At 34.4% G+C, this 16553-nt stretch overlaps 1 protein-coding gene across 6 annotated transcripts in view; it reads left to right on the top strand.

Moving 5' to 3' along the window:
• The window catches only part of LOC139978336 (uncharacterized), a 49902-nt gene extending 36076 nt beyond the window's left edge, over positions 1-13826 (top strand). Inside the window, exons 1-3 of one of the 6 annotated variants that reach the window (XM_071988445.1) lie at positions 4592-4904; positions 6372-8293; positions 9175-13824. In XM_071988445.1, the coding sequence (XP_071844546.1) occupies positions 6515-8287 (1773 nt within the window). In that variant the 5' untranslated portion in view covers positions 4592-4904; positions 6372-6514 and the 3' untranslated portion in view covers positions 8288-8293; positions 9175-13824. Of the gene's footprint in view, positions 1-947; positions 1317-4591; positions 4905-6371 lie in introns of those variants that run through there. The other 5 variants (XM_071988446.1, XM_071988444.1, XM_071988442.1 and 2 more) reach the window with 5 other exon arrangements.
• The last annotated feature ends 2727 nt before the right edge of the window (positions 13827-16553 follow it).

The raw sequence follows: 16553 nt of genomic DNA, 5'->3' as shown, positions 1-16553 counted from the left end.
ACAGAGATATTTCAAACTTGTCTTTATTTGGAAGCATATCTCTTTTTCTTTCAAAGATTGTTGCTTAAACTCACATACACTTACTTGTTAACCTTCATGAAACTTACGATTAATATATATATATACATATAAAAATAGTAGTGGTCCATACTGATAATATAAAAGATAAACAATCGAATATTTTTAACAACGACATACTGCTATATTTTTTCGGAGTGGTCAACACTCCATCGTCAGGCAAAAGTCTATATATATATATATATATATATATATATATATATATATATATATATACATATATATATATACACATATATATACATATATATCTACATATATATTTATATAACCATATCATATATATAATATATATATATATATGTGTGTGTATATATATATATATATATATATGTGTATATATATATATATGTGTGTATGTATATATATATATATATATATATATATATACATATTATTATTATATATCAATCCCCTTACACTCCTGAAATCGCCTGGCAATTCTTTCCACCCAAAGAATTTTGATTCCTGTTTCTGTTTGGGAGATTTGGGCGCGTATACGACTTGAAACTTAGAACTCAGAATCACTGTTGATGATAGACGACAGAAAAGAGATCTTCAAATAACGTCACTGGTGAAGTAAACTCAGCTTAGTTTAGATCGCCAGGCATATGTTGCAGTTATAATTGGGATGGTACATGAGTTATCGAACGCCTATATGAAGTTTGCATAACGTTTACAATAGTCGTGACAAAGTTTGTCGTTTGCATATGGATTGTTTATCCATTTGTTATTATTATCGAGGTTTCCACTCATACTGTTTTAACCCGCATTTTTTTTTATATTCTGTGAAAGCTATACTTCAGCCTACCCGTATATTATTTTCTGGGGAGAGATTTTTGTCTGTTATACTACACTGTTTCCAATTGAAGCCTCTTTTGAAAGTGTGAAAGCGTGAAAAAAAAGTACAGCACCGTACTGGAAGGCGAAACACTTGAAACCGTTTTATTGAATGAAATAGCAAATACTGACGCAGTTTTATATTAATAACAACACTTAAGTAGCCCGACATGCTTAGGCTAAACTTATAACTATAAAACAGCGGCCTGAAGTGATTATTGCTAAAAGAGAAAGCGTTAGAAATCTCAAGTTTGTACCATTTTGTGCTCGGAATAAAGATAATTCTTCTTACAGTTCGATTGAAATAATACGTACAACAGCTGCAGGATAGTACACCCGAGTTCATATACTTTGGCTAATGTTGTAGTTACAGAAACAACTCTAGGCTACAATACAAGGTTTGTATTCTTTTGTATCGTTTTGTGTCTTTTTGTATTGCTTTGTTTTGTATTGTATTGTTTTGTATCGTTTTGTGTCGTTTTGTATTGCTTTGTTTTGTATTGTATTGTTTTGTATCGTTTTGTGTCGTTTTGTATTGCTTTGTTTTGTATTGTATTGTTTTGTATTGTTTTGTATCGTTTTGTGTCGTTTTGTATTGCTTTGTTTTGTATTGTCTTGTTTTGTGTCTTTTTGTATTGCTTTGTTTTGTATTGTATTGTTTGTATTCTTTTGTGTCGTTTTGTATTGCTTTGCTTTGTTTTGTATTGTTTTGTATTGTTGTATTTGTATTGTTTCAAATTTTAGTAAGCCTCATGCAGTATGTTTCTATATACATTATAGGCTCGAAGGTGTCCGCCATATGTGGGAACACTTATGAGGGTGACGTTAGAAATAGGAGGTTTGGTTTACATATATAGACATTCTGACTCACCACGAACTTATGCATAACAAACTTAGGCTATGATTATATCAATGATTAGCATGCTTCGTCTGCGTGTAGATATATTCGTTACCCCTGTTATTAATTCAACATTCATAGTTTTTCTCTCAGCCTAGCAAATTCTAGATATACTTTATTTTATCATCGACCTGCATTTTCAGTTTGATTTTTCTTGTTTTTTTGTTGTTGAGTAAACTGAACTTAATTGACACCTGCGAGAACCTCACATTACAATTTGTTGCTCACACTGTATAAGTCATTACGAGTTCTGACAGTTATTGAACAAGCTGTGCTATAGGTGTGAAACCTGCATAAAAAAATCGTCCGTTTTTTATGAATAAACGTTGTAATATTTTTGCCTGTTGATTCATCATATTCAGGACGAACCGAACTGGAAATGGTAAACATATGCAAATCCGTACACTTGTCATGACACTACTATAGCGTTTCTTTCAGTTTATCATCGAAGAAAGGTTGATAGGAAAAGATAAATTTCAAAGGATTTTAAGATATACTTTGGGAGATCTCATCACAGAATAATAATGATGAATTACATGTGTGTGGGTTCTTAATCATGTTTAATAATGTATATCAACACCCACGAGTTGGTCTTTAGGAGACTTCTCGGGGGACAAGAAAAGTAGTTTGAAAATGGCAATCAATAATCTAGACTTAACATAGTTCATTTAGGCGAATTTTGTATCTCCATTATAAGACACACTCTCTCACAGACATACATGAAAGTTGCATGGAACTGAAAAATAAGTTATAATGAAGAAAATCCAGCCATTCCTGAATTAATTCCCAGAACCCTCTTAACCAAGGGCATAGGAACCGGGGGGCTGGGGGCGCCAGCCCCCCAGTGAAAAATATGGGGGCGGAAGTATCATTCCGCCCCCCCCCCCGCTTCGCAAGTCAGTAAACCCCTTTTTCATTTCTCAATAAATGATATAACAACATTCGTCATTTTAGGAACTAACTGCCCTTGATGCTCAGAACATTTTGGCAGAAAAAAAATCTCATTTGGAGCACCAAATTGCATCTAAGGCCAGGTGAAAATGCAAAATTATTTACAAACTGGAGTGGGTGTTGAAGTGTGCTATATTGAACCAAATTGCATCTGAGGCCACCTGGAAATGAAAAAACATTCCAAAGGGGAGGGGGACACCCCCTCCACTTAGACCCCTCCCCCAGGCCAGCCATCAGTCTTCAGCCCCCCTCCCCCCTCAAAAATACCTTCCTACGCCACTGCTCTTAACTAACCATTATCACTTACATTATTCAAGGCTACATCCACATTATGATTATATAACAAAATATCCCTGAAATCGTGAATTTGTTTGGCATGCAGGAGACCTCTCCGCTCTGCGGCCAAATCAATACAACGTTTTCACAGAGTGTACCTATTTATTGCAACCAATAAGTTCCCTCATAGCTTCTGGAAACCTTCATCTTGATGTGATTTTGCTTCTCCTTCTCTTCTTGTAAGAGAAGAACTTGTTCTTGAAATGTGAACTTGACTTTATCTTCTGGGCAAAAAGAAAAAAAAAGACACACACGTCAACGTAATTAAATTCTCTGTCAAGTTAACTCGAAAGCCAAGAGGCCATGGGCACTTCAGAAGATAGGACAACTCATACGGGACCCCGACCGTAAAGATGGCGACATCTGAGTGACGGAATGAGTTTTAAAGCTCTGGTGTTCGTCTACATGTTGTTTGTACAAACAGTTACCAGCAAACCAGATGCTATGCATAATGATTTATAGCATGGACTCCATGCTCTACTTGATGTAACGTTGAATTAATATCTAACGGTTACGCTGTGAACACCTGCCGGTGGTTGCTTCCGTATTGATTAGAATATAGTGACTCGGAATCGGTCGCCCATGGTGATCGATATTAAGTACCGAAAGGTTAATCTTGTCGGGGCAGATCTCAGAGGTTTCGTGAAAGGATATTTTTATTTCATGGTTGTTGTTTTTTTTTGGAGTACAAGACAGCTCAATGTTTGGTATGTAATGTAATCCTTGTCCATGTTTAATTGTAATATTAACTGCCAAGTATTGGCTGACGAAAGTTGCAAGGGGGCCGAACATTCGAATATATTTTCTAATATACAGTGGTCCTTTTTTGTCAATTATAGGTACAAGCAAGCAAGTTCCGGGTCCTATGAGCGATAGAAATGTCGTACATATAAGGCAAGAGTAACTTTAACAGAAAATAGAAGAAAAGAAATAGATCATTTTCCCCCTCGTTATATATATTATATTATATATATATAATACCGAAAGTGATATTTCTGCTACAACTTGTTGTCACTTTCTGTAATCATATATATACATATTTACGCTCGAGAACTTTCTTCGATATGATTTTAAAATATAAATTCCCAACAAACGCTATATTTGCTGCAAGTTCACGAGAATGATAAAGATCCTCATTTTTTGTTTACTGTTTGTTACTGTTTATTCAAAGATAATCGCTAAAACGAACTCATACACAGGAAATAAAAAGAAACAGAGTCATTATTCTAAGTTTTCCCTTTGGCATTCTTTTGCACTTTTTGGATTAACCATAAATTAAATCTTGCATAACCTGAGGTAATATCCATTATACATCTGTGAGTCTCTTATACGCATGCGTAAGAGCAGCTTACACGTTTCAAATTCATTCTGTTACTAGTGCCATTCTCATTTTGACGGAATCCGTCAGATCTTCTTCACCGTTCAGTGTAGGCGCACGTAGTTTTGTTGTTTAACGCTGTAATATTTTATCCTGGAGAAATTGTCTATTAGTATAGAGCAAGGCCTTGTCCTTTTGTAGGAAACATTAAGGTATAGTAAGGTACGTGTTAGTCGACAAAAAATTAAATAACCATGGATTTGTGTTCTTTTGAACCTATCGATTTTGATCGTAGGGAATTCAGTATTGGCGGAACTTTATCGAATTTTGACAGCTGTGTAATTGTTATTCTCTGTGTTCGGCAGTGAAACTAAATCATACAAACCGAGATCATTTTATTGAAACTAACTTATTTTTCTCTTGGAATATAATACGGAAGAGTGTGTGCGGCGGCGGCAAGATCGTTGAGTTTTATACTGAGAGGTACAGTAAAACTGACAGGAACAAGTTACGTTTGTCATTAATTGTTTACTTTGTTAATTGTCACCTACGGCTGCTTATAGGGTTTCTCGTATATACAATACAGGAATAACACTACAACAATACACTTGCAGTATATATATATATATATATATATATATATATATATATATATATATATATATATATATATATATATATATATATATATATATATATATATATATATATATATATATATATATATATATATATATATTAAAAGCATTAAAATAACATCTTAAAACTGTTTAAGTTGATAATTGATTTGGATATATAGTAAAATTGAAGATTATTATAATAGGTATATACTACTATGTAAAAAGATAACATTTCAGTGATATCAATTTGAAAAGAAAGCCATCGTTGTCAAATCAATCATTTACTCTCACTGTAGTTAATATAGATTATGGTGAAGACTGCAAACAAAACGAGAAGTATCAAATGTTTAAATGTTGTCTTGGATTATCGTAAAGCTCTACCCAAATTAGAGATTTTTTTTGCGGAGACCTTTCGTTCTGCCTCTGTGATATCGTTGCCACCTGTCAAACACGGTTCATTATTCCGTGGGCCTATGTAAAGAGTATTTACTTAATGTTAAAGGTGCAACAAACTGAACTGAACGGAGGGGAAGGAGGGGGAGGGGAGGAGGGGGAGGCGGATGGAGAGCTGTTATATACACTGAATATTGGCATTTAGTTCGTTTAATGTCACTGTTACGATCATAAATTGGTTGTGTTATGTCATGTTGATATCCTTGTGCGTGGTGAAGGTTCTGCCTTATATTTGTGTCATTACAGAAATCTTGCAGGAAATCGTCATTAACGTTGTAAATTAATGTCATTTTAACCTATAAATGATTATCTGATGACGGGAGCAAACTAAATGATCGTCTAATAGGAGCGTTCAAAATTGATTTCGTTATACCATATTTCATACTTTGATATGAAAAAGCTATGTTCTTGTCACTCTTGAAAATTGAAATTTTCCTTAAGGTAATTATCTCTGTTACATGCACGTGCTAACGATAATCTTTGCCAATACTTCTCCTTGAAAAGTTACCATGCACTTTATGCATGACTGTTGTGTAACCAAGACTACAAACAATTTGGGAATGGAGAAGATGGCTGGATAATACTTTAGGTCGTGTTTTCTTAGGGTAGACCAGTCGCTATATACATGAAAATTGCTAGATATATAACGCTAAGGCTGTATATTTCTTTCAAGGTTAGGTGAACATTTTACTATGGCTTAGAAAGTGTCACGCAAATTGGTGAAAGTACATCATAAAATAAATGGAATGAACACGCCCTTTACGTCATGATACTTTCTGTGACAGAGCAACCATTATTTCCTAGAATAATGAATCTAACATTTGTGAATCTGTGCGATATGTTCTACTTTGATTTTTTCTCATTTCCATTTTTCCAGGTAGAAAGATCAAATGACAATGGAAGGAAACCGGTTCACTAAATCAACAGCTAATCTATATATTTATGGCAGATCTATGGAGGTGAACATCAAGCAAAATGTTTTAATGTCGGCCCAATAGAAACAATTCGACCCGGTTAAAAATGGCTTTTATGGATGATCATGGCAGAAGGAGTGACGTCATCTCCTTGCTGTTCATTTTAATGTCTTTCCAGAATTCTTTGTCAGACTACGCATGCCCACAGATGTGCCAATGCCACGAAATCACGCTTTTGGCAAACTGTTCTTACCTGGGGAACGTGTCATCATTCTTAGCCCCTCTGAATATCTCCCATCTTTCTACGGTTTTACTTTTGGATGGCAATTCACTAGACGACACACGGCTAATCATTCCATGGAAGAGTCTATCAAACCTCAGAAAGCTGTCATTGAAGTTCAACGATATACAGACGTTTGAAAGGGAAACGTTAAGTCTGGTAACGAAACTTTTATATCTCGACCTTAGCTACAACTCACTTCAGAAAATTCCGAACGAAATCAAACAACTGAGACGCCTAAAATATCTTGATTTAAGTGATAATGATATAACTTATATTGACACCGATGACCTCAGTGGCCTGACCAATCTTCAAACGTTACTGCTGACCAACAGCCTAAGAGGCATCTCCTACGGGGCGTTCTCTTTTTCGTATCATCTGACCAGTTTGCTGATATCCGGTAGCAACCTCTCGCAGAATAATAGTTCGTGTTTTGAAATCTTTCCATGGTTCGGTGAGATGAGACATCCATTCCCTTTAACAGAACTTGATCTAAGTCACGCCAACATCGAATGCCTAACTAACGATACCTTTAAAGGTTTAGCGTTCCTCGAGAGACTAAACCTCAACCATAATCAAATTTATAGTTTACCCTATGACTTGATCCACAATATGACGATGTTAGTTGAATTGAACTTCGCCAGTAATTCCCTGACAGATATTCCAAAAGCCTTTTTTACGTTCGCTACTCACCTTCAAGTGCTTGATTTAAGTCTGAACAACTTAACTTCCGTGAACAATGTCTTGACGAAGAAATTAAAATCACTTGAGTATCTCAATCTAGACGAGAACTACATATCTGAACCATCGCCGTTAGATTTTAGGATTTTTAAGCGACTGAGGGAACTTTATTTGAGCAACAATCAGCTGACGGAATTCCCAATGGTTCGTAAACTTCTGAATTTGGAAATATTAAAAGTAGCGAGGAATTTAATATCGGAAGTACCACCTAACGCGTTAAGCAGATGCAGAGGATTGAAAACCGTAGACTTAGGTGACAACTTCCTTAATTCATTCGCGTTGGAAACTCATGATTTCAATGATAACATCGATAGTTTTAATATTAGAAATAATAAAATCTCCTGCGATTGCAATTTACTGAAATATTACGATCATATGACGAATAATCGACAAGATCTCGCACCTGAATGGGTTACTCGGATGTTCCAAGACGAAGATTGTCAAGGGTCCCGACGATTCCAAAAAACAAGTTTATTCGAAGCCATAGATTATTATTATTTCGATATGATTTGCTCTCACGAAACACCTCCCGATGTATTGCGGGTTTTAATCGGGTCATGGCTGTCATTACTCTTAGGAATCGTCTGTTATATATGGATCAAAACCATGTGCTCCGCGAGACGAAAGCGGAAAACATGGACTTCAGATGAGGATAAAAATGGTAAACATCGGAAGAAGGAAGTAAGTATACGAGATGAACAATTACTGAATGAGAGTCCATCTATAAGGTCGGAGACCGCTCCAATCTGGGAGAAGGAACAATTACTAGATGTTCCAGAAGGTGAGAACTACAATGAAGACTTAGAAATGAAACTATCAGAGGCTAAATGGAAATCCATGACTGAAACCTTTGTCTAAGTTCAGGTGAAAAAAGTTTGACCCCCTTTGGGAAACGTGCGTGGTAGTGTTTTGCTAAAAATGAAACAATACTATTTATCGAATGATATCATGTGGAAGGGTATTGTTATACAAACAAAACAATAGGGTATTGTTATAAAACACAACAATAGGGTATTGTTATACAGATACAACAATAGGGTATTGCAATACAAAAAGAGAACAGGAGGGGCAGGTATACTTACGTTATCTTTACCGCACCAAATATTTTATACCTTAAGTGTTGAGACTTCATCTTATAGGATTTTTATTTCACTAAAAATGGTCATTTCTACTCTTTAATCCATCGTTTGCCCTCCTCAGCAGTGGAAAAAAATTGTCATTCCTCATCAGTTCAGTCGAATCGTACTAAGAGTGTATGGTGTCATCAACTTGTTAACCACTTTAAAGTATGGTATCATTAGTAGGTGGCAGCAGTTTAGTGTTGGGACATCGTTTGTCGACCTGCGACGTAAACAGTGGTTTTACGAGATTCCTAAAACACGACAACCTCAATTATCGTGGAAACGTATAACTTAACACCCAGAATGCTAGATTTTGACTTTTGACCTAAGATATTTTAATGACACCCGATTGAAATTGGGTACACAGAGGTGTATTCTTAACACTATAGCATGTCCTATAACAATACTACATTAAAATAAAGGAATATAAAAAGACACGCACTTAAAACAAATTCAAAATGTCCAATATCAAGTCTATATACGTTCCACCTGGACAATTCGCATTCAGGATGGGGTTTTTCGTTTCTGGCTTTAATGATGCTCTTTGTCCCCCCCCCCCCCCTCAGTTACCGGTACTTTACTAAGTGTTAAGTTTCATTTTGTACTCTGTTATTGCATCGTCAGAATCAGCAGGGGCCAAGGATTGGAACCAGTCAACTATAGTCCAAGTGGAGTCATATAGAGTTTAAGCGGTAATGTTATCATGTTTTTTATACACTGATTGAAATAACACACTTTGTCTCTAGAGTGCACCGTGGTGTAAGCTAATGGGTTTATACGGTACAGTGACTCTTTCTGCGTCATATATGAGTCGGGAGAGAGAATTATTAGTGGAAGCTATATCTGTCATATTTTCAAATTATAAACTCTTCGTTGGGCGGTTAAAATTACACCTAAATATAACAGAGACTATATACTGTTCATGAAATGAATATGTATAAATATACCTTCAAAGACTGCTTAATACCAAGAGAAAGATAAGGCTTTCACTATAATAACGCTTAATTAAAGACCAGTGGCAAACAATTCCTTCATTAAATAGAATTTGAAACCGTTGTGCAGTCTTTTCTTCAAGTCTATAAAGATATCATTAAGAGAACAAATGGTAACATATATACCTATTAGCACAATAGCTATAGCACAATAGCTACTGTACCATCTACACGATGTTTCAATGTCGTAACACTTGTTATTCACTTATCATTCTATTCCTTTTAATATTATTTTTTTCTGGTTGTGGTGTATGTTTCCAATCAAGCATTCATGCACATGTGGTGAGACTGGGGTGGCGGGAGGTGTTACAACACTGCAACATCCCAATAAGTTTGATGCCATCATTCACTCTCTATAAGAATGATGGTAGTAAAAGCTTACGCTTAATCCTACATTGGAAAAATAATCTATGTGAAACAATGCAGAAAGTTATATTTACGTAGTTGGATAGATTTAATCGGGTTTTCGAAGATAATTATTGATTCTCCAGAAATTTTATTAATAATGTTCATAATTGGAAAATAACTGTTGGTTCCAAAATCTAATATCCAGACTATTTTAATTGGGGTGTTCACTTTTTTTAGAAGGTTAAATATAATTTAGACAACCAAGCGTGAGCAAAATAGGTCCTCTTTGTTTGAGATTTTCAATGTGTCAAACGGACTGTATAACACCTCTATATGAAATACTGTTTTAATGCTATCGATATGGTAAATGCGTTTATAAAAGAATGAATGAATGAATGTATCAATTTGTAATTGAATTTGACTAATTTGTAATTTGAAAAGAAACACTGACACTGAAAATTTCTTAAAAGAACGAGCCCCAAATATAGTAAATTATTTTGGTAATAAACTTTAGACAAATCGACACAGGTGTTATATTTGACGAGACTTTTGCCCACCCCCCCCCACCTCAGCCTCCCCCTCCCCCTCTCATAGAGCTTGAATCATACGTCCATTTGCTGAATGAACAGGGGCACAGTGCATGGTACCGCGTTTCATGTCCACTAATGAATTCATATATGCATGTATAACATTAGGGGTTTCATTCTTTTTTTGATGAGTTTTCTAGTCTAAAGTGAATTCATACTACTCAATTTTTGTTTATTTTCTTCTTGTTTTAATTGGACTATGACGTATCAACCCCAGAATGTGGATTAACATTGACATTTGTAAATTGAAACCTTTGTGTTATCGAGTTTGCGAGAATGACGTCATGACACAAACGATTGTTTTAGCTTATATCTTCTAGCAGATTAATTTACGTGCAAACTAACATCACCCATCTGAAGACTAACGAATATTTACTTTCTGGTGCTGTTTTTGGCAACCTGGACATTCAGTAAACCATTAACGTTAACAACTATAACACAGGTTCATATATGTAGTCTCCTTTTATGTTAAAGGCCAAAACTGAAGAAATTTATCCTTCCTAGAAGTTTGAAACATCTAAAGAATTGTTTCGAGCGAGATTTCATTATCACTGATGGTAAAATATCGCGAACAACGTCTTCTATAATCACACGATAAACTTGATCGAACTTACTTGAACCTGATCGAACTGCGATCTCAGCGAAAGAGAAATGTCTAGTGCACTCTCATTGAAAACTCCTTCGTTTTTAACCTTTTTCTTACAAATATTTATTGTTCTAATGGCAACTCTATTAGTTATTAAACATCATTTCAATCTTTCTTTCATATTTCTCGAGGGAATCACAACCATATATCTTGCATATTATGTACCATTCCTAACAGCACTTTCACATCTCCTGTGAGAGTAATCTCTGGAGGTACTGGCTATATAATCATTTTATTCTTCCTCTTTATTAATTTCGCCAAGAATCATTCTAACAAGTAACTTGTCATTTCACTCCTTATTTCTCACAACCAGAAACAGGTTTTCTGTACTGCACTCCCCCCCCCCCCCCCTAGGATTCATAAATATATGTTTATTTGAGATTTCCCGCCATCAGTATTACGGCCGATAACTTGCAATCTTTTTCTGTATTGACTTGATTAACAATAGTTGATTGTACTAATTTTTATATTTCCTTCATTATTCATCATGGTGATCGGGTCTATGCGTATCTCTTTTCCTTGGTCTTTGTTTGTCTTTACACTTTGTTCTTAAAACTGTTATTTGAATTCAATTGAGAAAGCTCAACGTTAATTGAATTTTAATGACTTTGTTAATTGTACTTAATTAATGCCATTGTCATGTGTAAAATGTACTGACTATTTTCATTTATACTGTTAGAAGGATAAACAGGGAATTTAAAGCAGTGGATGATACATTTCATGTAAATTGTCATATATAACATGTATACTGATTCCTTACATAGAATGATAAATAAAGGCTATCGAACATTTTAAACATAAAAAACTCACGAAAAAAGTTCAAACTCGACATAATGTTGGGCTTGATTCAAAGTGGCAGTAATATTAAAAGCAGGAAGTAAATAGCACCACCCAAGTCATGGTCACATATCTTAAGAGAACTGATATTTATATTCTTTTCTAATGCTTCTTAGTTTATTTGTAATTTTCAGAAAGGGTTAGCAGTTGTGTTAGCAGTTGCGTTAGCAGTTGTGATCCCCAACAACCGTCAACAAGTCCTTATGATTTCACCAACAAATGTAAACAAATGTCATGTCATCCTAATGATTTGCTGTATTTTACCAAAGATAAAATTTAGCGTACAGTTGTTGTTTTTTTCTATGATGTACATATATTTCTTATTATCTACGCAGTTTCTCAACCGAAATTAGCCGAAAAATTCTTGTTTCAAACTCTATATGGAAGGATTCCCTGTGGCATAAATGATGTCATTAAATATTTCGTATAATCAACCAGTTATCTAATTTCTTCCTTTTCTTAGGAGAAGAAGCGATATTTGATCTGTTTACTATCTTATATTCAAACATCTGACCTTTTCTGAGTTGTTTTTGCTTATTTGAAAATTTGAGCCAAATTTCCCTGGCGAGGATTTAATGATACTTGAGATGTGAATAGCTAATAGTACTGAAAAGATTAACCCACTTACTAGTTAATGAGACAATGCTTCAACTAATTTTACAAATCTGCTTATTATTATGTAGAGAACTCAATGCGAGATGTAATAAGCCATTTCCACTGTATGGAGCTGCATTCACAAAACTGTCTAAATTGAAGGATGAATATTTTAGAAAAATGCTTATAAGCAAACCCATCAAATACGGTGCTATTTTAAATGGTAGATTTGAAAGGAAGAGGAGGATTAGTGGGGGCGCAATGCTAAAATGTTTACCAGTTAATAGGTTAGGTAGATGGTGCAATATTAGTCAGTGTACAACTGGGTAAGCTCGAATGTCTGCTTAGTTTTGTGATTGTAATGGAATGTATTTCTGTATCTGACATTTGAATGAGGTGAGATACATTAGGCAAAGTATCAAGGTAATGTTGACGAGACTTTGTCTTTGTTTAACGAATAATAGGCATGGAATTTAAAACAGAACAAAAAGTGCATTGTTCTATCTGCGTACGAAACCACATAGTACATTCGCAGAGTGAAACCAAATGAAACCAAAGTATAACATTAATACTAATAATAATTATAATATAAACTGAGTGTATAGTTAGTGGTTTCAAGAGCGAAATCGAGACTGTGTGACAATTTGATCCCGCCCCCCCCCCCTCCCCCATCTTCCTTAGGACTCGCTTTCTCTCTCCTCTCGCCAGGATCTCAGTTTAGCCAAGACTGAGTTGATAACGGTAACCTCCTATCAATACTCCTATTACCGTTGGATGATGGTTGAGGAAACAATTAAAGTACGTGCCTATTGCACAGAGTGCCTCTTTAGAAGAAAAAAAAAGCAATGTTATATTCTATAAAAAATAAGGAGAAGAAGCTATATTTCGGAGTAAAGGGTAAACAAGTAAAAGGGACAGGGTAAATTCATTTTTCTAATATATATTATGTTATTTATGTAATAATCCTTCGTTTAATCGCACTTTGTTCAATCTCGTTTCCTCTTCTTTGACTTATTATGCCTTTATTTGTAAATGCACGTGTACACTACGTGTATATATTGGACTGGTAATACACAATCATTGTAAAAAACATCAAGTTGCTGATAATTTAAGTTTTTTTCTTTGCTTAGGCTACTATCGCAAATTATTCGCAATTATATATCTCGAATGAATTATGTTACTTCCACATATTATTACACTCCTTCAAGATAATCATTTGGATAAATAAAATCTCACAGAAAAAAAAATAAGTACCTGCTGTTGTTATTATTTGCCATTTTACCAAGGACGTTATATATCATAGTATTTATTAGCGGTTAATTGATTAGGTTGATTATAGTTACTGGTAAAAATGAGGTTTATGACACACAATTTTGAGTTTAAAAACCTAGGAAATAAGTTTGAAAGCAGTATTGAGCACGCTCAGCCTAATCCCATGCACCGCAATGACATAGAGAAGTTACAGGGAAGGCGAATCCATGATTTCAGATAGGAGAGGGTGTGGTCCAGTGGGTCCCATGTAAGGCGGGCCTGCAAGGGGTCCTCCCTGAGACAAATACAAAGTTAAGATGTGAAATGATACATTCTGGGGCATATTTAAGATATACACTAGGTATATATACCCACAAGGTTGTGCTATAGTAACTACTTTTAATTTGCGTGTGTGTGGTGGGGGTAGATGGGGGGGTGATTAGGTTGGGAAGTGGAATTAAGTTTTCGAAATGAAAGACAACCAGCTGCAAGTTAAAGCATATGGATTTGTCTTCTTTCTAGGATAATTTTAGAGAAACTATCATATCTTTGCAGCTAAACCATTTTCTCTTACATCCAGTAGATGGTAACATTGAGTCTGTACGGCCATGTTGATGCTGCGAATGGTTTTCCCACTTTTCTCTTCTCTTCTCATTAGCATATGTTTCGAGTTGAGCGCAGGATGGAGTTGCTTTCAAGTGTTTTGTTAAGAACGAGCGAGGATCCGCCTTACTAGACACACGATCGCCGCAAGCCTCACCAACTGTTTATAACAAGTCTGATGTAATTTTGTAAAAGGTTAAACTGATTTGAGCTAAACTGTGAGATGAATACAAAAACGGCTTCCAGTAGTTTTTACTTCACGAAAACATAACCATGAAGGTCTTGTGACAAAACAACCGTGGAGTCTCCAAGAACTTATTGAGATGAGAACGGAACATAAAAATGTTAATTTCGAGACAAAAATGTTGCGTTGAGATGAAGAGTGATCTGTTCCGTAGATCTTTCGAAGGATATGCATAAATTATGCATAAATTAAAGACTGTATTGGAATATTGAATATAGTAATGACGTCATAAAAACAACTGCTCCATTAGCACTGATTATTAAACTCCAAAATTGATGGTGTTATATGGAATATGAAAACATTGCAGCAACGCTGCAGGCTCTCAGCTAAGCTTCTATTTTGAGAGATTTGTTTTGGGCTTTCTGAGCAGTTTATCCATTATTTATGCGAAAAATGTAAAACAGACGCGAGATAACGGTGTCATTTCCCTTGTTTCCTTGCATTATGCTCCTTCTAAGCAGATATAGTTTGTAAAAATGATCGAAAGTTGTAAATATTTGTTTTGAAAAACAGATAAATGCAATAAGTGGTTTTTATTAAAATGAACAATGATACAAGATTGAAGTAAATTTTGAAGTCAAAAGGCTAAATATATATATATATATATATATATATATATATATATAGATATACAAATATATATAGATATACATATATATATAGATATATATTAATATACATATATATATAGATATACAAATATATATAGATATACATATAGATACAGATATATATATATATATATATATATATATATATATGTATATACATGTATATATATATATATATATGTATATGTATGTATATATATATATATGTATATATATATATATATATATATATATATATATATATATATGTATATGTATGTATAGTTGGTCTAGGTGGTCAACTTATGAGCTGTCCAAGACTACGTCACAACTGCAAACTTTATACAGAAGGCACTCACATGACCACAAAAATTCATTTCTTGACCAACTTTGGTTTCCAACCATTCAAACGTTATAGCACAACATTTCAGCAATTTGGACAAAACCTCTAGAAAGAGTAGCCTTTTTTACATTTACAGAATATGACCTCTCGTGACCTCAAATGACATTCAAATTTATAAAAAATATGATCGCATGTATGAATATATAATGCACACGAAATGTCAGCCAAATAAAATATGACGAAACGGCAGTCGTTTCAAACACTCTTTCAGCTGCAGCTAAAAAACGGGAAAAAAAAAATTCACTATATATCTCTGTGCATGATTATGACAATTCTGCTTAGAAGTTGTCTTGAAACTGAAGGTTTCTCGATATTGCTTTGTTTTTATTTATTATTTTGACTTTAATCCGGTGTATATCCATAATCTAAGCTGACATAGTCGTTTTAGCCTCATCAATCATTTATATTACTAACACAGCAAATGCTATACGGAATAAATACGTTTCATACACATATATACACCAGCCTCTTGGCGTTGTGACAACCACGTTTATTCTTAATTGCAAGAGTGATGCATCAACCAGGAAATATGAAGACATTTGGCGATTTGAGTGAATAAATAAAAGCGGTTCTTCTGAAGTGGAAACGAAGCTCTCAGTTTTACGTATGGTTTTCGTTAATGTAAAATATTGCCAAAAATAATATCTGAAGAAATAAACTCTACAATTTTAATAAACATTATTTTGTGCCAACTCATATAAAAATAAGAATACTGCAGTATATTTAATTCGAATAAATTTTAATATATATCGCACTGTAAATGATTCTCTTGCGGTTTAGACGTTGTATTTTAAAGTGGAAACCACAATAAGATTCTTCTTTTTATGACAGTATGTTATAATGTTATACGTACTCGTATATTGCATTACGATATTTAAGATAGATTTCATCGACTGAATAAAAAAGGT

The sequence above is a fragment of the Apostichopus japonicus genome, chromosome 13, assembly GCF_037975245.1.
Source record: "Apostichopus japonicus isolate 1M-3 chromosome 13, ASM3797524v1, whole genome shotgun sequence".
NCBI lineage: Eukaryota > Metazoa > Echinodermata > Holothuroidea > Aspidochirotida > Stichopodidae > Apostichopus > Apostichopus japonicus.
This window is presented reverse-complemented; position numbering and strand designations above follow the sequence as displayed.